Raw genomic sequence first — 24,912 nt, forward strand, 5'->3', positions numbered from 1 at the left:
AGAGTTTTTTTCTACTTTGAATAAACTCGCAATTTAAGAAAACTCGAATGTTTGCTTATTTATTAAAACGAATCAGAATATAAAAAACATGATAGAATACAATTTTGGAAAAACACTTGAATACCTCGAATTTGTGAGTTTCTAAGCTCAAAAAACTCGGACTTGTGAATTCAAAGTTGGGGGGGTAACTTGACAATCTCAAAATTTTAAAAAAATGGCTTGAATTTTGCCTAGGACAACTCCCATTGACTTCTGTATGAACTTTTAGATGCCAAAGTTATCATTTGCTAAATAAATTCCAAATATGATAACTTGCCCCAACATTCAACCCATGGAACTTGCAGTCCTTATTCATGAGATTATGCCCAGCTACAGACTGAATTGGTATATTAGTAAAGCCTGTCTTGGCTAAATATTCATGGATGTTTTACAAATATTAATTCATAAAACTTTAGTCAATCCTGTCTACCAAATAATTTCCTGAGTATGTTTAGTAAAGGCCTATATTATCTTTTGCTGAACCTGTCCTGTTTAGAAAAGACATACGAATGATTGATTTGTGTGTGTCCCTTTTTATTTTTTGTCTGTATTTGAATGATTGATCTTTAAATAATTCTATAAATGGCAGATTGAAATGTAAAGACGATTAACACTGGAGATCTAAGGCCATATATTGCAGTAATAAAGCTATTCACATGAATATATGCAATGCACAGGCAAAGTGGGAAGTTATCCAAAATTGTAAATGTGGAGGGCACCACCAAGTCTTGCTTTCATTGAGCTTCTTTCAGCGGCTATAACAGCTTGACTCTGCGAAGATATAAGGAGTGCATTCAATAAATACCATCTAGTGCTCACCTTTAAGTTAACTTTGAGTATGTTATAGAGTGTCCAGTGGCAAACAACTCTTCAATTAGTCTTCATTATTTATTTTTTATAGTTTTTGCGTAGATTCGACAGGACAACGCTAATTCATTAAAATCCGAAGTTGCGTCCAGGGCGCCAAACGATGGCGAAGTTCCGCTAGCATTAATTTGGCAAGCAAAGCAAGGTTGTGCTAGCGTTGGCTTATTTGCAGGAAGTTAAATTTCAATGGACGTATATGTTGCAGCCAATACATTACACTACACAAGCCAGGGAAACCTTAATAAAATAAAAAAAAGTTGTTATATTGCCCTACACATGAGCCCATTGTATAGTTTATGTGCCATATGTTAGTAAATGTAGGGGGGAAGCCAGTTACCCCCAAAAAAATGTACGCTATTTTTCAGCCTATCACCCTGAAAAAGGAAGAGACGCCAGCGTTGTAGGGACTTGGAAAAATTTTCAATTTTGAGGAACTCCTATCTACTCTATTGCACTTCGCCTGGTCTAAGGTGGTGAAGACAAGTCTGTTGGAAGAGGTAACGTTCAGTAAAATCCACATCTTAGTGAATTTGCGCAGTTACGTCCATTCGCGAGAGCGCAAATTCACCAGGCATTAGGGAGCAAAGTACCGCAAGAGTCTATCGCAGTGATCCCCAACCATTGACTCGTGAGCAACATGTTGCTCACCAACCTACTGGATGTTGCTCCCAGTGGTCTCAAAGCAGGGGCTTATTTTTGAATTCCAGGCTTGGAGGCAAGTTTTGGTTGTATAAAAACCAGGTGTACTGTCAAACAGAGCTTCCATTAGACTGCCAGCCAATAAAGGACCTACTAAATAGCCAACCAAAGCCTTTATTTGGCACCCCAAGGAACTTTTTTCATGCTTGTGTTGCTCCCAAATTCTTTTTACAATTGAATGTGGCTCATCGCCTTCAACAGCAAAGTTCTTTCGCCCACGTTAGGCACTTCTCCCTTCAGTATATTTGCCCCTAAAAGTTAACTCAAATGTGAACAACCCCTTTAACAATTAGTGATAGAGAGGAGGCTGCATAGTGAGCTATAAAATAAATTGTAGGAGAGGTTTATCTAATATAAGTAATTCAAAAAACAACTAGTAGGAGAGATTGTTTGCAAATGAGAAAGATGGTTATGGGCCAAGACATATGGAAACAAATTGTGAGATGTAGCAATGCAGCTGGTACTCAGAACTGAATTACCCACCAAATTGACACACTCTTCATTCTAACCCCGCCTCCCCAAGGTAGGGTGTTCATATGAGATTGATGAACAGACTGCCCTGTACATGCATCTATTCTGTAGCACTTTTGTATCTGTACATGGGCAGATATAATAAAACTCATGAGTTAGGCCAGGCTATTATACTGGGAATACTAAATACCCCCTTCACTGCAAACCTGCCATTGTAAATGAAAGTACTGTTCAGGACAATATAAAACAATTTAGAAGAAGGAGCATATTACTTAGAAATACACACAGTGCTCATTAAAGGAAAACTAAGGTTTGCCATGTTGTGCATGTACTGCTGTGCATCTCCACGTGCAACACCATCAAAGCAATAGAAAAGAAACAGAAATCTACATATATGTAACATAGCTGGACTGCTCATCCTCCTCACCTTGTTACCAGACTTGATTGTGATCACTGTGCTTCCAAATCTTGATTTTACCTGTAAATATAAAGTATCTATAGTTCACAATTCACAGATATCATGCATTTGAAAAGAAATATAAATATATATATATATATTACACTCACCTCTGGAGATATAAGAACGTATTGTGCCTGGGGGGGGGGAAATCCACAATGAGAAGAAGTGTACATTTACATATTACTTATAAGCAGAGATGGTAACATGGACAAATGTATAATCAGTGGTGTAACTATAGAGGAAGCAGGCACTGGACTGTGGGGTCAGCTTCCAGAGCGCTCTTGCTCCACCCCTGTATTTATTGCATCAAATATCTTACCATATTAGCTTAGTACTCTGCTCCATACAGATATCAATTGATATACTCTTCTGTTACTTTGAGGAGAATTCACATTGTTAGTCAATTCTCCCTTGAGTATATTTGCCCCTAAAAGTTAACTCAAAGGTGTTTCCAAGTAATGAAAATCTAAAGGTCACCATACATGGGCAGATCTGCTTGTTTGGGGAGGTCACCAGGTTCTTGCTCTGATATGCCCATCTTAAGTGGGCAATATTGGGCTCATCCGATCGTGGGCCCTCAGATCGCAATGCTGGTAATGCAGGCGGTCAGAGCGAGGACAGCATCAATCCCATTTATCTGGGGAGGTTTGACCGAAGAAATGCTTGTTCTAGCATTTTCAAAGGATTCTCATTTTGATGGTGCATTTTAGGTGGACTGTTGGTAAAATGCCTGAGATTTGTCATAAGTCTCACAAGCGATGATTAATCAAGGAGCCAAAGTGCTAAAATTCAGTTATATGTAGATATACCACATTCTGCCATGTCTTACCCAATCCTCAGGACATGGTGAAACCCATGATTTGCATTTTTTTGTCAGAGAGCCAGGAGTAGTAGTATTGCCATTATAGATATAAACCCGTCCAGCCTCAGTTCCAAGCATTGTGAGTGTTCCATCATTTCTTAGAGGTGATGTCACTATGATTTCATCTGTGAATTGAAAATTTAACCAAAGAGTAAACTAGATTCTCACATCATCATAAGTATATAAGAATTATGTGCTTTCTGGGTGATTCATTTAAACATACTGAATTTAACTGTACCAAACAATGGGATATGTCAACTAGTTGGGCAGGGCAGGAAAGTTATCCCAAACCAGTTCTATAGTCAAAGAAGAGATGCGCATGCTGGCCTGGGGTGAAAGTCACAGATATTTTTGTTACATGCAGTGATGTACAGTACCATTATCACCAGTTTAACATTATAACATATTCCCTAGAAAGTGTTTATCCTACTTTACATTTATTCCTTGTATATCTTTCCATGCATTAACAATGGCTAGAAACTACATTCATACAATCTATATACACTTCTTATGTAATTACAGTCACCCCGGGTAAATAATGGAACACAAAACTATACTACTAGTTTCACACAGAGGGAAGCACTTCATACCAAGGCCATCATTGTCCAGATCATTTAAATGAATCTTAGCCCCAAATCGAGCGTATGCCCGGTCTCCACTCAGAGTGCTCAGAGGAGATAATGAACTCCTTGATTTCAGCTCAAACACTGAAGCAGTCCCAGCGTGGTGCAACTGTCTAGATAGAAATGCAACTTGGTAGGTGGTACCTGCAAACAACCACATCACAGTCTGTTAATCAGGATAATATCCGACATCAAACACCTTAAAAAGCTGTTAAAAGTATATACATGTTCACATTTTTTATTATTTTTCTAGTTGGTGTCTAGTCTAGTCTAGTCTAGTTCAGCCATCATACTGTATGGGACCGATTCACTAACTTCAAGTGAAGGATTCGAAGTAAAAAAACTTCGAATTTCAAAGTGTTTTTTGGGCTACTTCGACCATCGAAAGGGCTACTTCGACCTTCGACTACGACTTTGAATCAAAGGATTCGAACTAAAAATCGTTCGACTATTCGACCATTCGATAATCGAAGTACTGTCTCTTTAAAAAAAACTTCGACCCCCTAGTTCGCCATCTAAAACCTACCAAACTCAATGTTAGCCTATGGGGAAGGTCCCCATAGGCTTTCCTAAGTTTTTTTGATCGAAGGATATTCCTTCGATCGTTGGATTAAAATCCTTCGAATCGAACGATTCGAAGGATTTAATCGTTCGATCGAAGGAATAATCCTTCGATTGTTCGATCGTACTATCTGCGCTAAATCCTTCGACTTCGATATTCGAAGTCGAAGGATTTTAATTCCCAGTCGAATATCGAGGGTTAATTAACCCTCAATATTCGACCCTTAGTGAATCGGCCCCTAAATCTTATAAAGAAACAGGGAGGCCCATTTATCAACATTTGAATTTTAGTGGTTTTAGAATTTTTTAAAATTACGATTAAATTCTATTTCTCTAAAATCACAAATGCCTCGTAATTTATTAAAATATCAGAATATAGAAAGCACGAACGGAAAAAAAAGCTGAATGAGCCAGAAAAAAATAAGAATACATCAAAAACCTTTAAAAATGCTAGTTTTTCTGCCATTTACTAGCAAAAAAAATCCTAAAGGTCTGATTAGCTAAAAGTTGGTCCAATAGGATCAGAGCAGCTCCCATTGACTTCTTTAGAACGCAGGCCTGGATTTGTGGGCCACAAAGGTTCAGACCTAGGGTGACAAGATTTAGGGTCAGCCACATTCTAATTTTTTTCTGAAGCCCTGGGAACCCTCAGGAGTTTTTACAGTTATTTAAGAGCAAAGACAGACGAGAAGATTTGGGGACTAATCTCCCTGAACTGCCTCCGACAAATAACCTCTTCTTTGGGAGATTTATCTGCCCGAACTGCCTCCAGGCTAGCTAGAACCCAATTCGCCGACGGGGTGGCACTGGGAGCGCTTCGTTTTCCGAAGTTGCCTCATGTGGAAACTTCAGGCGGCTTCGGAAAACAAAACGCTCCGAGTGCCATCCCGCCGGCAATTTAGATTCTAGCTGGCCTGGAGGCAGTTCGGGCAGATAAGTCTCCCGAAGAAGAGGCGATATGTCACCCGGCGACTAATCTCTCAGAATCTTCTCGTCTGTCTCTGCCTTTAAACTCCAGCGAGCCTAATCCCCAGTGTTTCAGCAGAAACCTGCAAATGAACACGCTCCTGAGTGGGGGATGGGGCAGGAGTGAGGATTTTTGTATAAGAGTTTTCGTGCTTTTCGTACATTTTATAAATCTTGAATTTTTTGACTTTTAAAGACTGATTTAGGAAAAAATTATATAAATGTGAATGTTAATAACTAGACCCCCTAGTCTCTCTCAACAACACTGTACTAGTTTACCTTAAAGGACAACTATACATTCTAAGCAAAAACAGATATTAAAGAATGGCTATTATAGAATGGTATCAAATTGGCATATGGATTCCAGCATATATTGCCCTTTTACATCATCTGTATCGTATGTCACTCACTGACAAATAATGCAGGTTCTAGCTGTAACAGGAAGAAGTGTGGGAGTCAATAACACAGCTCTGTCCATTCATTGGCTGATGTAACCTAGCATGTATGTGTGTCCTTTGACTGTGAGCACATTGCATTATACCAGAGTCAGGTGGATGGAGTCGAGTATTACAATGGGATTATACAATGGCGTATACTTGTAGTAAAATATATTTTTCATGAAAAGGTTTTATTCACATGACACAGTGTGTGCCAATGTTCCCTCTAATTCCTTCTCCGCTATGTGCGCAAAAACATTCTTTTGTGTGCACATTTTTAAAAACTGTGCGCGCAGGTCTGAATAAATGCAAAATCTAGTGCTTTCACATAAATTTCTCACAATTTGTTGTGTGTGCTGGCCTCAAAATTTGTGTGAGTGTGCACAAGCGCACAGTTTAGAGGGAACATTGGCTTGAACTGTTTTATAGAGACCTGAAATGTTCAGATGGATAGTTTCCCATCCATGCATCCCTTCACACATATAGTTTTACATCTCCCTGTGTTTTCAGTTATTGAGTACATAATGCTTATATTGCAGATACCCCATGTATAATACTGTACATACTTTGTGTAGGTTTTCCAATGAGAAGAATGTGTTTACGCCTTCCACCGACTGAGATAATTCCACTAGCAAATGATGAGCCTAGTTTGCTTTGTTTCTGCAACAGTTTGAAAGAAAAGTTTATTGAATGTATGTTTATATACCTAAATCTTGCACAATGACCAGCACTCAATGATACAGGGTATTGTAATGTATATTGTGAATATCTTTCTGCAAGTTGTATGATACATTACCAGCAACATTTGGGTGGAGGAACACTGGTTTATAGCACCATGGCAGATAAACCTTGCTGAATATACTTTGCAACTGCTGATGGTCTCTGGTATTTAAGGTCACATCTCAGCTCACATTTACTTATCCCAGGTCAAGAGGACTCTTGTTAACATAAGTGCTATATTGCACCAGTACCGTTACCAGTGGAAACCTAAACACCTGCTGTAGTCATGCAGCAAGTACAGGGCTCCATAGCACTGGTAGGCAGCTCTTTATTCAACATGGAAGCCAAAGTCTTTGCACTCCATTCATTCTGGTCCATAGAACATAGGGTTTCAGGATTCAGTAACTGGCGAAAAGTCGCCAGCAAACGTTTCGCACCCATCGCTACACTTCGCCAGGGGAAAATTCGGTCAAACAACCCTGATTCACTAAAATACACAGTTTTGTCGTTGGGCGCTGAACGCTGGCGAGTTTTTGCTAGCATTATTTTGGCAATGCGAGCAAAGCAAAGATGCGCTAGTGTTCATTTCTGCCTAGCGCAACTTCACTAGATGTCTTATTAGGTTAGAAGTTAATTTGCATACGCCGGGAAATTTAATGTTGTATGGACGTCTTTATGTTTATGTTGCAGCAAATACATTACATTTCCACTGTTAATTACACATGTCCAGGGAACCTTAATAAAGACAATAGAGTTGTTATAATGCCCTACACCTGAGCCCGTTAGTAAATTGTCAATGTCCCTGCGGGAAGTAACGCTGGCGAATTGTTTGGCGTTTGCCACTTCGCCCTTTAGTAAATCTGCCCCATAATGTTTTGCACCCTTCCCCACATGTAAAGGAGCCCTATGATGTGGTAGTTTATGTGGGTGATACATATTATTTCACCACCATATCAATACCACAAAAGGCCCCTGAAAAGCAAAATGTTATGCTTACTGTGTCTCCATGAACAACAAAAGTCACATCTTTTTCGGGGGGGTAGAAACCATATGCCTTTCCTACACTCTGGGTTCCTCTTGATGGAGTATGACAGTTTTTAACACTGTAAAAAAAATCAGATAATTAAGGGTAATAAATTGTTTTGGACTTCACAAAGACATCAGCATTGGCTCTTGCTTTAAATGTTGTTTGTTCTGCTTATGTGACTATTATCCTAAACACTTTTTTCTCTTGAATAGATACTAACACCTTTGTATTTTACTGGATGATAACAATATGTAAAGAAAGGTGGCAAACCTCTTGCAGGTACTCCATGTGGGACTTCCAACCAACAGCAAAGTTTGATTCTTAAAGATGTGATTGTGTAGAGAATAACCAAACCAACCATAATCCTGCTCTCCAACTATACTCCATTCTGCTTCTTCTACAGACAACCTACCTGTGTTGAAATGTAAAGCTAGTCAAATTGAGAATTCATGTTACCCTGACTTGTCTTAGCATATTTATCACCCTGGCATAAGGCTAGACCAGAATATTACATGGCCTGAGATGTCACTTTGGACCATCTCTTGCCCTATGCAGTATATAGTATTTTATAGAAGTTATATTAATCTAAAGCAACTGGACTTGTTCATCCAAGGTGATCTTGGGTTGTACTATTATCCGATAGAGTGCAATGCACAACATCAGAGCAGTCTGCAATTAATTTGTATTTGTTGTGGTGTGTGCCAAACAACTGTATTTTTCCTACGACAAATCAACTATATGTTGTTTATGTGGCGTAGGTCTTGCTGTTCAAAATATGCTTGACTGAAAAGCACCATCTGACAAATCCTTCTCTTTCACTTGTATGAGAAACCCCAGAACTACTCTACAGAATATTTTCAGACTGAAAAAGACTCATAACTGTTTCCTTTCACAGGTGAAAGGCACCCCATGTGGCATTAGTCTATGTCTCTGTCATATTTGTACAAGAATACAGTATGTTTGAATAAAGAGACTGAGAGAGAGGTAAGTTAGTAATTAGTAGAAGAGTAGTTTACAAACTGAGTTGTCACAGATAATACTGCTACATACACAAAATACATCCTTCTTATATATTACCTTTTCTACTGGTACTTGAAAGAAATGCAGCCACTAAACCTCTTTGCTTTCCTCCACCTGGAGCATATGGTGTGCCAATTACAAGGTCTTTCTTTCTGTCTTTATTCATATCAGCTGCTAGGAGGGTCCAGCCAAGGTTACAATATGTGAACTGTAAAAATAAACTAAAATGAGAATACCATGATCATAGCAAAGCATAGTGCAAAAACTATAATAATTAATCAAATATTTTAAAAGACCAGTCACAGAAAATCCACGTAAAGTCTACATCATATACAAAGTTCATTCAAAGGGTAATTCATCATAAAGCTGTGTTCAGATATACCTGAACACATGATGTTAAGATCCTATATGTAATTTGAATGTTGCATATAAAATTAAGTTTAAAAAATCTTTTTCTTTGGATTTAAATTTTTTATTTTTCTTTGATTAATGCACATAAAAAATGCATTGAAAATGCACAAATAAATGTAATGTAAGATCGGGCAAGAGACAGACCCTTGCAGAGCTTAAAGGGGTTTTTAACCTTCCCAAAACATTTTTTTTCATTCAGTTGTTTTCAGATTGTTCACCAGAAATAGACTCTTTTCAGTTGCTTTCCATCTTTTATTCTTTATAGTTTTTTTTTTCCAAAACTGAAGTGTACGGGATGATGGGAGAGAGATGGAGGGAGGGAGGGAGGGAGGGAGGGAGATGGATGGAGGGAGGGAGAGATGGAGGGTGGGGATGGAGAGAAAGAGAGAGAGAGAGAGAGAGAGAGAGAGAGAGAGAGATGTAGGGTGGGAGGATGGATGATCAGCTCACCATGCATGTTATGGTCACATTTGGTTGAGAAGACAAATCTGCACCTCCTGATCCATAAAACACATATACAGAACCCTAGAAAAAAATAGAAATATTATAAAAATCACATTTTTCTTTTTGAACTTGCTATTTTAGTTAATATTGTACTGATCAAATATAAATAGTGTAGGTACTAAAGGTTGTCTTCTACACACTGTATAAGTCTGTATGAGGTATCACTGCATTGCATTGCATCTTACTGTGTATCTGAGATATTGGGACCCCACAGAAGGAGCTCCCACTGCCACGTCCAGGTGTCCATCAAGGTTAAAATCCAGTACTGCCAAAGAAGATCCAAACCTGCCAGAGTTCTAAAGAGAAAAATAGGTGCACAGATAAAATATTTGATAAATTAATCATTTGGTGAATAAAGCTGATAACACACAGGTGGTTTGTCCAGTAGTTAAGATTATTCAGCCCTTAGCCGGGTGTCCAAACAGCTGTACGGTGTGCAACTTGGTCATATACAGTGATGGTAATATTACTGAGATCTCATTATTGTGCTTGTGGGATTAACTATCTTTAAACCCTATTGGAGCTCAACTGGCTCTTTGGATTCTTTATGATGAGTGAGCATCTTTTATAGTGGAATTGGATTCAATTCTTAGTAACTGATACTTTAAGCTTTTTTAGTGACCCCATACTATAAATTCTGGGTCAAAAACATAAAAAAAGAGTAACTTTACAAAGTTTTTTCATGGTAGTTTCCATGAAAACTCTGGGATATTTTATAAAAATATATTTGAAACTGCAAATTTGCTCTTACCCTTCTTATAATTTGCACAGTAAATAACACTTGTGTACACTCTCACCTCGTAGCCTTCAAGCACTACATCTGCATCTTTGTCTAGGTCCATTTTGGCAGGTGGAAGTCCACTTGCTGATCCATAAACAATGAAGACACGACCTATTTGAACATGACCCAAGGTGCTGTATCCTGGAGCTCCAACTACCAAATCCCCATGTCCATCACCATTTAGATCTGCTGTGACCATAGCCCTTTGCAGGAAAGAAAACACTAGTTCAGTGTGTTATCTCTACCACTGAAAATATCCGTGTGGATAGCAATAAAATTGCACATTGGCAGTTATCCTGCATATTGTCCTTTTGTCCTCTGTTTTGAACTTATACATTGGTACATAAAGGTGTATGGACGGAGCACCTGTGGGACAGCTGGACTAGCTATATTTCGCTTTTACGTGTATAAACTACAGAGTGAAAGACTGAAAATATCCATTGAATAGTTAAATTTACATCATAATAAAAGTAACAGGGTTCACTTATACACTGGTGCAATATGCTACTATAAAGTCATGACATTAAAACTGTATTGAAATGTGTTTAATTAACCAATGGAAGAAAGTGTAGCCACAGTTCACCTTTACTAATCAAGCTGACTTTAATTTGATTCTCATGTTGTATAGACAAATATAAGACACAAACCATCCAAGTCTTGCATAAGGTGAACTGACGAAGTAGGAGGTGGAAGGGCTGGTAATATGGTTTAGATACTGGCCAGCAAAATTCATATTCATTGCATCCATAGCCTTGCTCACAAACAGCACAGAGCCCTGCAGAAATGAAATTTAAAGGAGAAGGAAAGGTTAAAACTAAGTAAGCCTTATCAGAAAGGTCCATCTAAATATACCAGTAAACCCCCAAAGTGGTGCTGCTCTGAGTCCCCTGTCAAAAGAAACACAGCATTTCTTTCCTTCTATTGTGTACACATGGGCTTCTGTATCAGACTTCCTGCCTTCAGCTTAAACCTCCTTGCCCTGGGCAAGAGCATGCTCAGTTTGCTCCTCTCCCCCCTCCCCTCCCTTCTCTACTGTAATCTGAGCCCAGAGCAGGGCGAGAAGTGATGTCACACCACATTAATACTGCATACTTTAAGCTTTTTTAGTGACCCAAGGTGCTGTATCCTGGACAAACAGAGAGTTTCTAGAGCTTTTTACTCAGGTATGGTAAAACATTCTACAGAATAAATACAGCATTCTAGCTTGCACTATTGCAGCTAATCTATTGGCAATAAAATGCCTTCTTCCTTCTCCTTTAATTTTTAAATTCATATTACATAACATATATTGAAAAAACCCTTTGTAAATACTATAAACATAAGCTGAAATGAGCTTTCCCTTTCACTCCCTGCCTGTCATTTCTAGCCTCTACCATAGGCAGTATGTTTCCTATTCTTTGGAACAGTAAGCAATGACAGTAAATGCAATGTATTTTATATGCCATGGTTTTCTCTAAGAGCAGGACAGGGCATAGATTAAATCACCTGGTGTGCTGGAGACTGAAGGGTCTTCACTGTCCAATATACATTTAAATCTTTCTAAACTCAGAAATATTAAGAGCTTATTTATTACCTATTTTAAGCACTGAGCAGTAATGATGGTTGCCACTTGATAATAAAATACCACTAGGGTCAGATTTACAAAGTCATCTTTACTTTAAATAGAAGTAGCACAGAAAAGGAGCTTCACATCTATAGACTTGCATTACATTACAATTAGTGTAAGGCTTGTTTTTTTGGCAAACTTTCAGTTTGTTAGGGTGTTATAGTTCAATACTGCTGCTGAAAGATTTATATTCAACTGCTTAAAGTAGCACTGTGAATCCATCATGATTCCATGGTTCAAATTTTCAGAAATCTGCCCAATAATGTTTGTTTTGGTGTCTGAATATAATCTGCATTGTGGAGATTTACCTTTGCCCAAGAATTCATCTGAAAGACAACTCCTGAGTCCACAGTGATGTTATCAGCTCCATCTGCTCTCATGACCGAGGGAGTAAAATCTCCATCAAATTCATTTTTTTGCCAATGTTTTCTTAATTTTCTGCAAAAATAGACTTTTGGAGTTTAAACTTCAGGGTCTTAGCATTAGATATTTACCTTGGTTTTTAAAAACTACAGTATGGCATGTCCCTTTCCATGGGACATGGAACATTTTCTAATTGGACCAGTGTTGTTAGTGGAGTACCGCAGGGCTCTGTACTAGGTCCCTTGCTTTTCAACTTGTTTATTAATGACCTGGAGGTGGGCATTGAAAGCACTGTTTCTATTTTTGCAGATGATACTAAATTGTGCAGAACTATATAGGTTCCATGCAGGATGCTGCCACTTTGCAGAGTGATTTGTCTAAACTGGAAAACTGGGCAGCAAACTGGAAAATAAGGTTCACTGTTGATAAATGCAAGGTTATGCACTTTGGCAAAAATAATATAAATGCAAGTTATACACTAAATGGCAGTGTGTTGGGAGTCTCCTTAAATGAGAAGGATCTAGGGGTCTTTGTAGATAACACGTTGTCTAATTCTGGGCAGTGTCATTCTGTGGCTACTAAAGCAAATAAAGTTCTGTCTCGCATAAAAAAGGGCATTAACTCAAGGGATGAAAACATAATTATGCCTCTTTATAGGTCCCTGGTAAGGCCTCATCTGGAGTATGCAGTGCAGTTTTGGACTCCAGTCCTTAAGAGGGATATAAATGAGCTGGAGAGAGTGCAGAGACGTGCAACTAAATTGGTTAGAGGAACGGAAGACTTAAATTATGAGGGTAGACTGTCAAGGTTGGGGTTGTTTTCTCTGGAAAAAAGGCGCTTGTGAGGGGACATGATTACACTTTACAAGTACATTAGAGGACATTATAGACAAATGGCAGGGGACCTTTTTACCCATAAAGTGGATCACCGTACCAGAGGCCACCCCTTTAGACTAGAAGAAAAGAACTTTCATTTGAAGCAACGTAGGGGGTTCTTCACAGTCAGGACAGTGAGGTTGTGGAATGCACTGCTGGGTGATGTTGTGATGGCTGATTCAGTTAATGCCTTTAAGAATGGCTTGGATGATTTTTTGGACAGACATAATATCAAAGGCTATTGTGATACTAAGCTCTATAGTTAGTATAGGTATATGTATAGGTGTATGTATGGATGCTGGGTTTTCATTTGGAGGGGTTGAACTTGATGGACTTTGTCTTTTTTCAACCCAATTTAACTATGTAACTATGTAACTATGTCTGCTTTATGCAGTTAATAAAAATTTTTAAACTAGATCTTAAGGTTGGCAGTGTGTATGTAGCATATATGAGAAATAGGTGAAATGTAAAGAATAATGCAGGAGATAACGTTTACTCACATGTTCTTTTCCCTCCTCTCGGTATTACATTGTATGAAAATAGGGTTTTCAGGTAAGTAGCAGTCACTAAGAAGCAAACAATAACAAGTTCTTATGAAATGGTTAAGACAATGCTAAAAACATTTAATACTTTATCACTCAAAACACACTTCCCTGAAATCCCCACTCACCTAGTACCATTATCTAACATGAAACTGATCAAATGGAATATGTTTGTAGACCAATAAGCCATGTCATCAACGCCACCAAGAAAATATTCCTGGAATCTCTCCACCAAGAAAGGAGATTTGCTTGCATATGTTGAGTGAAGCTACGGAACCAATAATATAAAGTTTCTATCAGTAATAATCCGGACAACTTTTTGGTTAAACCAAACAAACATCCAACAAAGCAGGGCATATTACCTTATCAATACCAAGGGATTCGCCATACCTAATCATGAAGAAGAAGATACTATAGTAAAAACATGTGCTTGTCAATTTTTACTCCAGGATACAATTTATTGAAATGCATTCAACTCACATTTCCAGGAAGAGTATGTACGTGCAGTGAGTAATTGTGTTCTCTTCTATGACGGTTTTGCCATAATAGAGGTTGTAGATGTTAAAGAGGTCCTTCACTGGAATGTACCTAATGTGATGGTCAGTATTATAATACCAGTAGAACACTGAACAGCCTTATGAAGATCTTTTACAAGATAACATACTTACAGAGAAGGACAATGATGATATTATCTAAATTAAGGGGCTTCACAAGCAGCAGACTTTGAGACTGCTGGGAGGGGCTAAGAAGGTATAAGAAGGGTATGAAAAATGTATTATTTATGGGCCTTAAATTATTTCACTGTGGGGCACAGTAACTTTAGGTATGCCACTTTCTAAACTAAAATCTCACCATTTGGCTTCTAGATAGTCAAAGGTAAGTTCATAACGGCTGAGTACATCACCACCTGAAAAAATAAAACAAAAAAAGTTTCACAGGACGCCAAGGCCAACATGCAAAATGTTGCAGGCTCATTGAGGGTACTTTGCAATTCTCTGTGAAAGAGACCTTGAGGGTAGGGCTGAAAAATACAAAATGTTTCAATTACCATTATCTTCTTCTCTACACAGTGGTAAAAGTGCAAGGGCATTGCTTTCAGACAACTGTAGGGGGTACTGGCCTTTAAGTGCTTATTTGGCAAAAATAAAAAAATCCAGCTCGCTGCTGGATACAGGTATGGCATCAGTTATACAGAAAGCTGTAAATTATGGGAACGCCATCTCCCATAGACTCCATTTTATCTATTTTTTCTTTTAACTTTATTTAAACTTCTCTGTAATAATAAAACAGTAGCTTGTACTTGATCCAAACTAAGATATAATTAATCCTTAATGGCGGCAAAACAATCATATTTGGTTTATTTAATGTTTAGATGATTTCTTAGAAGACTTAAGGTATTAAGATCCAGATTATGGAAAGACCCATTATCTGGAAAACCCCAGGTCCTGAGCATTCTGGATAACAGGTCTCATACCTGTACTTGCAGCTAAAAATGGCGGTAGAGCTGAGGGGGAGGTAACTTCATTCTCTGCATTCGTCACATGCACAGTACAACAGCAATGTCTGCCATGGGCAACACTGGACCTAAAGAAAGCCCTGTCAGTATTTGATCAGTGTGCAAAAGCTATAAAGTTAATTATATTATTAATTAATTATATTATTTTGAGAAATGTATTATGTGTATATTAGTTATGTATTAGTATAAACTCTTTGCATGTCACCATCACTAGCATCAGCAGGACAGTAGAGGTTGAATAAACAGAGAGGTCAAAAGGGCATGTGTCTATTACAGAGCACGTCTACTCTTAAAGGAGAAGGAATGGCTTCTTTCACTTGGGGGTGCCACATGTTAGGCACCCCCAAGTGATTGTATTTACTTACCTGAAACCCTGGGCCGGTGCTCCTATCAGCAGAAAACTGCATGGGCCCAGGTTTATTCCACGGAGCACCACGGAGCTCCACGGAGCAATCCGGCTTCTTCTTTCTTCAAATATTCCGGGGCAGACACATGTGCAGTAGAACGAAATAGCTGACTTTTTAGTTACAGTTCGACTTCTCGCTGCCGGTGCAGTTTTCTGTTGATAGGAGCACCGCCCCGGGTTTCAGATAAGTAAATACAATCACTTGGGGTTGGGGGTGATTAACATTTGGCACCCCCAAGCGGAAGAAGATTTTCCTTCTCCTTTAAACAGTATCTGAAAAATACATTATACAATTTATATGAAGCAAGAATTATGTTTACCAAAATCTCCAGTTTGATGAGCTTCAGCATAGGAGCCATAGAAATCAACCTTCAAAGAAAACATTCATCAATATTTCAGAACTGATTGCTTAAATGTTTACCCTATTTGACACTGAGGGGCACATTTACTTAGCTCGAGTGAAGGAATAGAATAAAAGATACTTTGTATTTTTTTGGCTACTTTGACCATCGAATTGTCTACTTCGACCTTCAACTACGACTTCGACTTCGAATCGAAAAATTCGAACTAAAAATCGTTCGACTATTCGACCATTCGATAGTCGAAGTACTGTCTCTAAAAAAAACTTCGACCCCCTACTTCGCCACCTAAAACCTACAGAGCATTAATGTTAGCCTATGGGGAAAGTCCCCATAGGCTTTCCTAGCTTTTTTTGATCGAAGGAAAATCGTTCGATCGATGGATTAAAATCCTTAGAACCGTTCGATTCGAAGTATGTAATCGTTCGATCGAATGATTTTTCCTTTGATCGTACGAACTAAGGAAATGTGGTAAATCCTTCGACTTTGATATTTGAAGTCGAAGGATTTTACTTTGACGCTAAGTAAATGTGCCCCTGAGTGAAAGTAGTTTATATGAACTAGCCCTATTACCTCTGTATTAAGACTTGCTGTTTCTTAGAAGACCAGATGGAAATGCTCTCTTATTAGACAATGTGTATATGGTGGCAAAAATCAGGGCATCAGAGTGAGGTTTAAATTATATATTTTATGATTTTTTTGTATGATTTTTTAGAATCTAATCAGGGTTTCACCAACACTGAAGCCTTTAGTCCTCGGTTGCCTTTTCTTCAGCAACTTCCGTCCAGGCCCGGACTGGCAATCTGTGGGTTGATATATTTGGCTCCTGCCATGATATACATGAAAGAATAAAGTCGGTTTTATACTATAATTGGGAGTGCTGTCAATTCCTTGTATTCGTTCTGAAAAAGCATGTGAAGGTGAACACATGATGTGGCGTGCACCCCTCTGATAATAAAAGGAATCACTGAGGAGCTGGGCCAACAAAGAAATTGTAATCTGTGGGTTCCGGCAAATGCCAGAGGGGCTGCTGTAAATTGCCATAGACAGTCACTATATATTGGGCTGGTGGGGGCTGTTTGGGCTGCTGTGTGGCCTGTTTGGGCCTCTGTGTACCTGAAATGCCAGGGCCTGTTTTGAACCTCAGTTCAGGCCTGCTTCCGTCCTCTGAGGTTATATGTGACAACAACTAAAGGTGACCATAGACATAACAATTACGTTCTTTCTTCGAAAAGATCTTTCCAAGAACGATCATTCGTTTCAACAAACACGTGTAGAGCAGAATCGTCAGATAAACAGGTAGATATACAGGTAGAAGCAATAGAATGCTACCTGTAGCTGACGATTCACCACTAACAATGGCCGATGTTTGGGTGCCTTCAAAGGCACCTGATCAAAACTTTCCGTCCAGCCCGATTGACAAGCCGACCGATATCCAAGTCTTCTGCCGATTTCGGTCGGCTCTTTTTCCACCATACACGCACCGAATATTGTACGAAAAAATTTTTGTATGATATTATCTGTGCATCTATGGCATCTATTCATTTTAGGGAAATATGCATATATCTTCCAATTTGTTTTTAATACAACCCGTACAGAATGTTTCTTTATAACAAAACATCTATTTGGAATAAAAGTTAGAGAACACATACATAGTTGACATATTACTTAGTGGTTTTTAAAGCAAATTTAATCTGTCTGTACACAAAACTAAAACATTTTAGCAGGGACTTTAAATACATACTTCCCCCATGGCCTTAAGAAATCCTTGGTCGATATTCAAACTATGCCAGCTCACATCCGATACCATATGGGATGCAATACCAAACAGGAAGGCCACCAGTCTCTGTGCACTCTGTTAAAAAGTAAATATGTGATATGACCATTACTACTATTACTACAGGTTATTTGTTGGAAAGACAAAAGATGATAGTGGGCCTATTATAGTTTACAAACTGTTGAGTTGTTATCTTACTTTTATTGCACCTTTTTGGGGGCTTCCGCTGACTGTGCAGAGGGGTGGTTCACCTTGGAATTGCAAATTCTGAGCAACTTTTCAATTGGCCTTTATTTTTTATAGTTTTTGATCTATAAAAACTCTTTCCAGCTTTCAAAAATTAAATGCTCCCTGAGGCAACAAATGTATAGTTATTGCTACTTTTTATTTCAAATTTTTCTATTCACGCCCTCTCCTACTCATATCACAATCTCTTATTCATATAAATGCATGGTTGCTATGGTAATTTTGACCTTAGCAACCAGATTGCAAAAATACTGAATAAAAAGCAAAATAAATCAAAAATCACAAATAATAAAAAATTTAAACCAATTGCAAATTGTCTCATAATATTATTCTCTCCATCATACTAAAAGTTATTTTAAAAGTGAACAACCCCTTCAAAGGTGGAGAATTTTTTCAGAAAGTAATCTTTACCTTGTCCCATGGCTGTGGATAGACTTCTCGGATGTAATTAATGCTAGTCTTGAGAAAAGGTGTCCAATGTGAATCTTCAGATACATCATGGTATTTTCCTTTACAGATAATATCAAAACAGGAAATTTAAATATTTAAACATATTTAAAGAATATATTCTATTTTTATTAGTACTGTAAACTCTGCTTACTCTCAGGTAAATCCGTTTATTGGTTATTTCTATTTTGCATTGCAGTGGACCCAAACCAAGGACAATTTCCAACAGACAAAACAACTGGTCCTATGTACTAGCCCATTATCAATATATATACAAGGACATTAAGACAATTTGTACATTAATCTACTAAAAACAATGCCTTCCCATTTAAACAAAACAGGGTTTGTTTGTCCATATATTGCAATATATTTAAGTTGGCCAACTATGTCAAAGTCATCCCTGGTCTGGCCAGTCCTACACTCAACTTTCATCTAATTCACTAAGAAATCTATCGCTTCATTATACATTTTACACAGGGACTAAATTTTACCTGCAACTAAAGGTGGCCATACACAGACTGATAAAAGCTGCAGACAGACCGAGTCGGCAGCTTATTGGTCCATGTGTGGTGCTCTCCGACGGGCTTCCCCGATCGATATCCGAGAGATCGTGCAGGGGTAAAAATCCTGTCAGATCGCTGACTGCATCTGTTCGTTGACGTGGCCCCGTGATCCAGTCGCCCGTTATGATCTGATCATTGGGCCCTAGGGCCCACTGATTGGATAAGCCCGATATCGCCCAACTCAAGGTGGGCATATAAGGGAAAGATTCACTCATTTGGCAAAATCACCAAATGAGCGGATATCGATATGTATGGCCATCTTTACTTGTTGCTTTCAAGGTCAAAACTCCCAAACATGGTTGCCCTTTTATTGGCCACTACTTGGATCACCTGACTATAGCTGGGGTGGGAGCTACAACATGGAGCTGGCCACTGCTCCTGTATAAAATATAGCAAAAAAGGGAAAGTTGTGCTCACCACTAAAGCTGACCATAGATGCAAAGATCCGATCGTACGAATCACCGTACGATCTGACTTTCCCATCTCCCGACCCGCCACTAACCATTCAGATCAAAGTCTTACCAGTCAGATTGGTTAAAGAACAGATCAGCAATGTTCTGCCCCTGACAGCAATCGTAAGATATCTATGTGCAACCAAAGCTAGTGACAGTCTCCCACTGAAAATCGTACGATCGGCAATACACGCAGAGATATTATCGGTAGCCGACAGAAATTTTCTAACCTGTCCGATCGACCAAACGACCAATCTCCGCCGGACGAAAAATGTCAGGACTCTCCACACACGTTCCGAAAATCGTACGAATCCTCGATTCGTACGATCAGATCTTTGCGTCTATGGCCAGCTTAAGGGTCAGGGCACACGCTCAGATTCGGGAGATTAGTCGTCCGGTGACAAATCTCCTCTTCTTCGGGGCGACTAATCTCCCCAAACTGCCTCCCACCGGCGATTTACATTCTATCCGATTTGTTTTCCGAAGTTGCCTCACGAGGAAACGGGGGGCGACTTCGTAAAACGAAGTGCTCCCAGTGCCAGCAATTTACATTCTAGCCAGTGCGAGGCAGTTCAGGGAGATTAGTCACCCAGAAGAGGAGATTTGTCGCCGGGTGACTAATCTCCCTGAATCTGAGCGTGTGCCCTGACCCTAATAATTAAACTATTAAGCAGGGGTGCAATGAGGCTGTGGCCATAAAATTTATATTCAGCATATCAAAGAACAACACTTTTAAACTAGGATGGTATATAGGGTGTTTATTTTATATTGCTGGTTTTACTTTCACAAAATTTGACACATGCAAATAAGTTACTGTCAGATTGACAGGACAATGGCAACATAGGCCAAACAGACAGAATGGCTGATCACAAGTAGTTGTTCAGGCTGTACTTGATAACAAAACACACCTAAAACTTGCAGTCATAAAAAGTTTTGATATCATCTCTTACCTTGCTCACATATACCCTGGTAAAAAGCATCAGGGTACACACTACCTGCTTGGTATGCCTCAGGATGTTTTTGTAATAACTACAAAAAAGATACAAGAAAAGCATAGTATTTACCATAGTCAGGATGCTGTGTTATAACAAATGTTTAACACAAACGAACCCATAGCACAAAACACTTTGCATTCCTTAAATGGGCGACCGATGGCTATTTCAAACATTTGCTCTGTGAGGATTGCTTGGGATTAATAATGTTAGCATTGGCACCATTGGTGTCCATTATAGTTAGTGCTTTTCCTATTAGGGTGTCTTCATAAAAGCCCCATGTGCCATGAGTTTAGGGATTAATTAAAAGAAAGGTGCAAAGTTTGCTACTGTAGCTGTAGGCAACATTGACTGATCAGTTATCTGAACACAAAGATCTAATTGACAGCTCTGATTCAGTAGGGCTGGGCAAAAATTATCAGCTTAAGTACATTTATTTTAGTGTTTTATTTTTTCATTTCTGCTACCCACATGTAAGAAGCTGAGAGATATATAAAAATAGTTTGAAACAGCTATAGTTCAAATCATCAAGAATTATAAGATGGTGTACCAATATGGAAAGTAATTTCAGTATATATATATATATATATATATATATATATATATATATATATATATATATATATATACGTTTGACACCACTTGGGTCCATTTTCTGTTTTGCTAAAATGTAAAAAAATAACATAAACAAAACCGTTCCAATATCAATATTGCCCATGTGTTCTATCTACAGTATCAAATGAATAAGAAAGTACACTTAAGTCATTAAAGTTTCCCTTTAGCCATGAGTAATGTATACAAATGTTAGAAAACACATTTATGGGTTTGTCTTAAATACAAAAAGATTTATCTGAAAAGAAGCAGCAAACATTTCTAGTACCTCTCTGTAATTAACATTTCCCTCTATCTGGTCGAAGAACTCCAGTGCTCTGTGAGCTGTAGGAATAACACATTTGTATATAACTGTTACATTGGTTATGTCATTAAATACAATAATAAGATCAAATAAAAAACATTATTTATTTATAAACTTTAGAACAAAAACATAATTTCAAACAGTGTTTATTTTTGAAATATTAATCATGTATCAATATAATTCTGAAATGCTTTAGTCATGGGACCTTCCTTACAGGAATGTTGCCGTTGTAGGACTCATGTCCAATCCATACCCGTATCTTCTCACTCTGTATGCTACTTCTTTGCACGCTCAGGTTCCAAGACAGGGAAACTCTGGGAGCAGTGTATTTCCCCAGTCTGACCTGCATCCAATTCTAACCTGCAATGGTTCATAAAATTCCAAACCAACCCCCCCCCCAAGTGGTGGTTAACCCACAGGTCACCGTGGGTTTCATTTCAACCCACACATAACTAATTCCTTACCATACTTTAAAGCATTGCTCATAATTGATTATTATTATGCAAGCCTTTAAAATACATTTTGAAAGTCCTACTTCTCTAGTTCGTTGGTCTTATTATTATTTTTAGCCAATACTGCAATTGATTGCATACAGCCTGATACATAGGGGCAGATTCACTAAAGGGCGAAGTGGCTAACGATAGCAACTTTTCACCAGCGTTAGCATCCACAGGGACATTGCCAATTCACTGACAGGCCCAGAGGACAATTCATTAGTGAAAAAGACCGTCGCTAGCATTTGTTCACTATCTCTCGCCACGCGACTGTTCGCTCTAGCGAAAGGTCATTACTCCGCAAATTCAGTATTCTACAGGATTTTACAGAAAGTTACCTCTTTCGCCAGAGTTGACTTCGCCACCTCAGACCAGGCGATGTACTAAAAAGAAGCTAGATCTTCCTCAATCTTCTGTCACTTACATAATTTCCTGTCTGCTGAAAATGCATTAAAGTTCCAAAAAACGCTGGTGACTTTTCCTTTTTTGAAGCGGGATTAGCTGCATGTAACATTCATTTTACAGTGGGCTCATGTGTAGGACATAATATTAACTCTCTTGTCTTTATTAAGGTTCCCTGGACATTTGTAATAAAAAATGGTAACTTCAAGCATTTGTACCAAAATTTATAATAAAGATGTCCATACAACTTTAAATTTTGAATTTGAATAAACTTTGAATTTTCGCTAGGCACAAATGAATGTTAGCGCATCTTCAAGATGAAATGCTCGCACTGCTGAAGTAATGCTGGAGAAAAGTCACCAGCACTCGGCGCCTAGGACGCAACTTGCATATTAGTGAATTAGCGTTGGTAGCGAATTCGCGCCTGGTGAAGTGGACGCTGGCAAAAATTCACCCGTTAGTGCCCTATAGTATATTTCCAGATAAGACCACACATTTACCTGAAATCTACATCCATTTTTTCAGTATCAGGTGTGGGTTTAGGCCAAATAGGGCACTGAACATCAACTCAAAACTTCACAATTTGGGAAGCGCTTGTCTAAATACATTACTCATCTACAGTACAGTGGCTTGCAACAGGGTGTACATTTAGGGGCATATTCATTATGCTGTGCAAAATGAAATTCAACGACAAAATGGTATAAAAAACTGTGTAAAATAAATGGCGAATTTATCAAGCTGTGTGAAATTTTACACCATGTGAATGGCAGATTTGCTGATGTTGTTTTACATTGCTTAGTTACTTTAAAAATGTTATGCCATTTTTTACACGCGAAGCATGGTGATGTGTTTTGTGTTATCCCACTAGTTTTTTACACAGCATAATAAATAAAGTTGCTTTGTAAATAACAGGTAAACATTCAGGTGATTTGTATTCTATTATAGAATATAACCCCAATGCAGTCAAAGCGTCACAATAAAGTATAGTATGCATTTTAATATCAATAAAGAACTTACCAAGCTCAATATGTGTTGAAATACCGCACGGTGCAGCCTGCAACCAAAGCAAAGAAGTAATTAATAATGTGCTTTTCCAGAACAAGAACATTGTTGTGATTCCAGTTATAAAATTTGTGTTGCCGTGTGAGTTTGAGACAGTGTAGGATTTTGGAGTTGTAACCTTTGTTGTTTGTTGTGCTTATCTCACAAGGGTAATGATACCGTTAGTTAAACTGTCCAGTTTAGTAAAAGTAGTGTGTGTGTGTGTGTGCAGTCTAAAGGTCACTGAAAGGATTTTTAGTAATAAAATCACTTTCCCCTGTCTGCCAATGGGAAGAGTACTTGTTGTACCTTGATTTTATATATCATTTCTTTTTAAGTCTCTAGTCTTTTTTGAATACATGAACTATTTTGCTTTTATCAAGAGATGCCAACCATGATCCCTTCTTAGCACGTCTGCCCTGTCCCCGACTCCACAAATCATTCCGCCACAGTCCTGCTTTCAAAGATTGCACAGTTCTCATAGACAATCGTGATAAAGCAGCTTAAGAATATGTGGCAATGCTTGAGAATTTTCAGTTAAAGGTGTCGTTCGCCTTTGAGTTAGTATGATGTGTGTGACATTCTGAGACAATTTGCAACTGGTTTTCATTTTTTATTATTTGTGGTATTCTAGTTATTTGGCTTTTAATTCAGCAGCTCTCCAGTTTGCAATTTCAGCAATCTGGTTGCTAGGGTCCAAATTACCCTAGTAACCATAAACTGATTTGATTAAGAGACTGGAATATGAATTGTAGAGGGCCTGAATAGAAAGACAAGTAATAAAAAGTAGCAATAACAATACACGTGTAGCCTTACAGAGCATTTATTTTTTAGATGGGGTTAGTGATCCCAATTTGAAAGCTGGAGTCAGAAGAAGAAAGCAAATAAGTCAAAAACGATAATAATAAAAAAAAATGATTGAAAATTTGCCCAGAATTTAACTTAAATGTGAACCATCCCTTTAAGAGGAGCTGCATGTACAGGTATGAATCCATTATCTGGAAACCCATTTCCATAAAGCTGTGAATTAAAGGAAGGCCATCTCCCATAAACTCCATTTTAAACACATGGTTCATGTTTTTAAAAATGATTTGCCTTTTCTCTGTAATAATTAAACAGTAGCTTTTATTTGATCCCAACTAAGAAATAATGAATCCTTATTGGAGGCAAAACAATGTTATTGGGTTTATTTAATGTTTAAATGATTTTTTATTAATATGATGATCCATATTATCTGAGAACCCCAGGCCCAGAGCATTCTGGATAACAGGTCTTATACCTGTATCTTGGAAACTTTAAGATCATGGGGTTTTTTTCCAGTGAAAAACAAGCAGTGAGAAATTGCAAGAATTGTTCTATAAGTGAACTGGTCATACACTCTGTACCTTAGCTGTAATTAATAGTTTGAGTAGCAGTGGGGTAAAGGAGAATTCAACCCTAAAGTTAAAAAAAACCCTCTGAAACCTT

General features: G+C 38.2%; 1 protein-coding gene across 2 annotated transcripts; it reads right to left on the minus strand.

Annotated features, from left to right (window-relative positions):
- Positions 1-552: 552 nt before the first annotated feature.
- LOC108718535 (phosphatidylinositol-glycan-specific phospholipase D-like) lies at positions 553-23,632 on the minus strand. Of its 2 annotated transcripts, XM_041566319.1 has the most exons (25): positions 23,422-23,631; positions 21,473-21,528; positions 20,551-20,629; positions 18,550-18,647; positions 17,860-17,970; positions 16,077-16,125; positions 14,687-14,741; positions 14,315-14,422; positions 14,197-14,224; positions 13,963-14,102; positions 13,793-13,858; positions 12,363-12,492; positions 11,096-11,223; positions 10,465-10,651; positions 9,853-9,963; positions 9,614-9,688; positions 8,810-8,960; positions 8,003-8,144; positions 7,703-7,808; positions 6,552-6,645; positions 3,989-4,165; positions 3,366-3,523; positions 2,644-2,670; positions 2,504-2,554; positions 553-810 (listed from the first exon to the last, which is right to left on the minus strand). In XM_041566319.1, exons 1-25 carry the CDS (start codon positions 23,510-23,512, stop codon positions 730-732), a joined length of 2,499 nt encoding a protein of 832 aa, XP_041422253.1. In that variant the 5' UTR covers positions 23,513-23,631; the 3' UTR covers positions 553-729. The 2 variants fall into 2 exon arrangements, with proteins under 2 accessions (XP_041422253.1, XP_041422254.1); XM_041566320.1 differs by lacking the exon at positions 2,644-2,670 and having other exon boundaries at positions 23,422-23,632.
- Positions 23,633-24,912: the final 1,280 nt, after the last annotated feature.

This window comes from Xenopus laevis, chromosome 6L (genome assembly GCF_017654675.1).
Source record: "Xenopus laevis strain J_2021 chromosome 6L, Xenopus_laevis_v10.1, whole genome shotgun sequence".
NCBI lineage: Eukaryota > Metazoa > Chordata > Amphibia > Anura > Pipidae > Xenopus > Xenopus laevis.

Bases quoted from the DNA above. Each gene is read 5' to 3' on its own strand.
- LOC108718535 (XM_041566319.1), bottom strand. From the start codon at position 23,512: ATGTTCTTGTTCTGGAAAAGCACATTATTAATTACTTCTTTGCTTTGG. The intron at 10,652-11,095 runs GTTTGTGTCTTA...TTTCCTGCAAAG, and splicing joins CCTTATGCAAGACTTGGATG to GGCTATGGTCACAGCAGATC. The intron at 9,964-10,464 runs GTGAGAGTGTAC...TTTTCTCTTTAG, and splicing joins TAGTGCTTGAAGGCTACGAG to AACTCTGGCAGGTTTGGATC.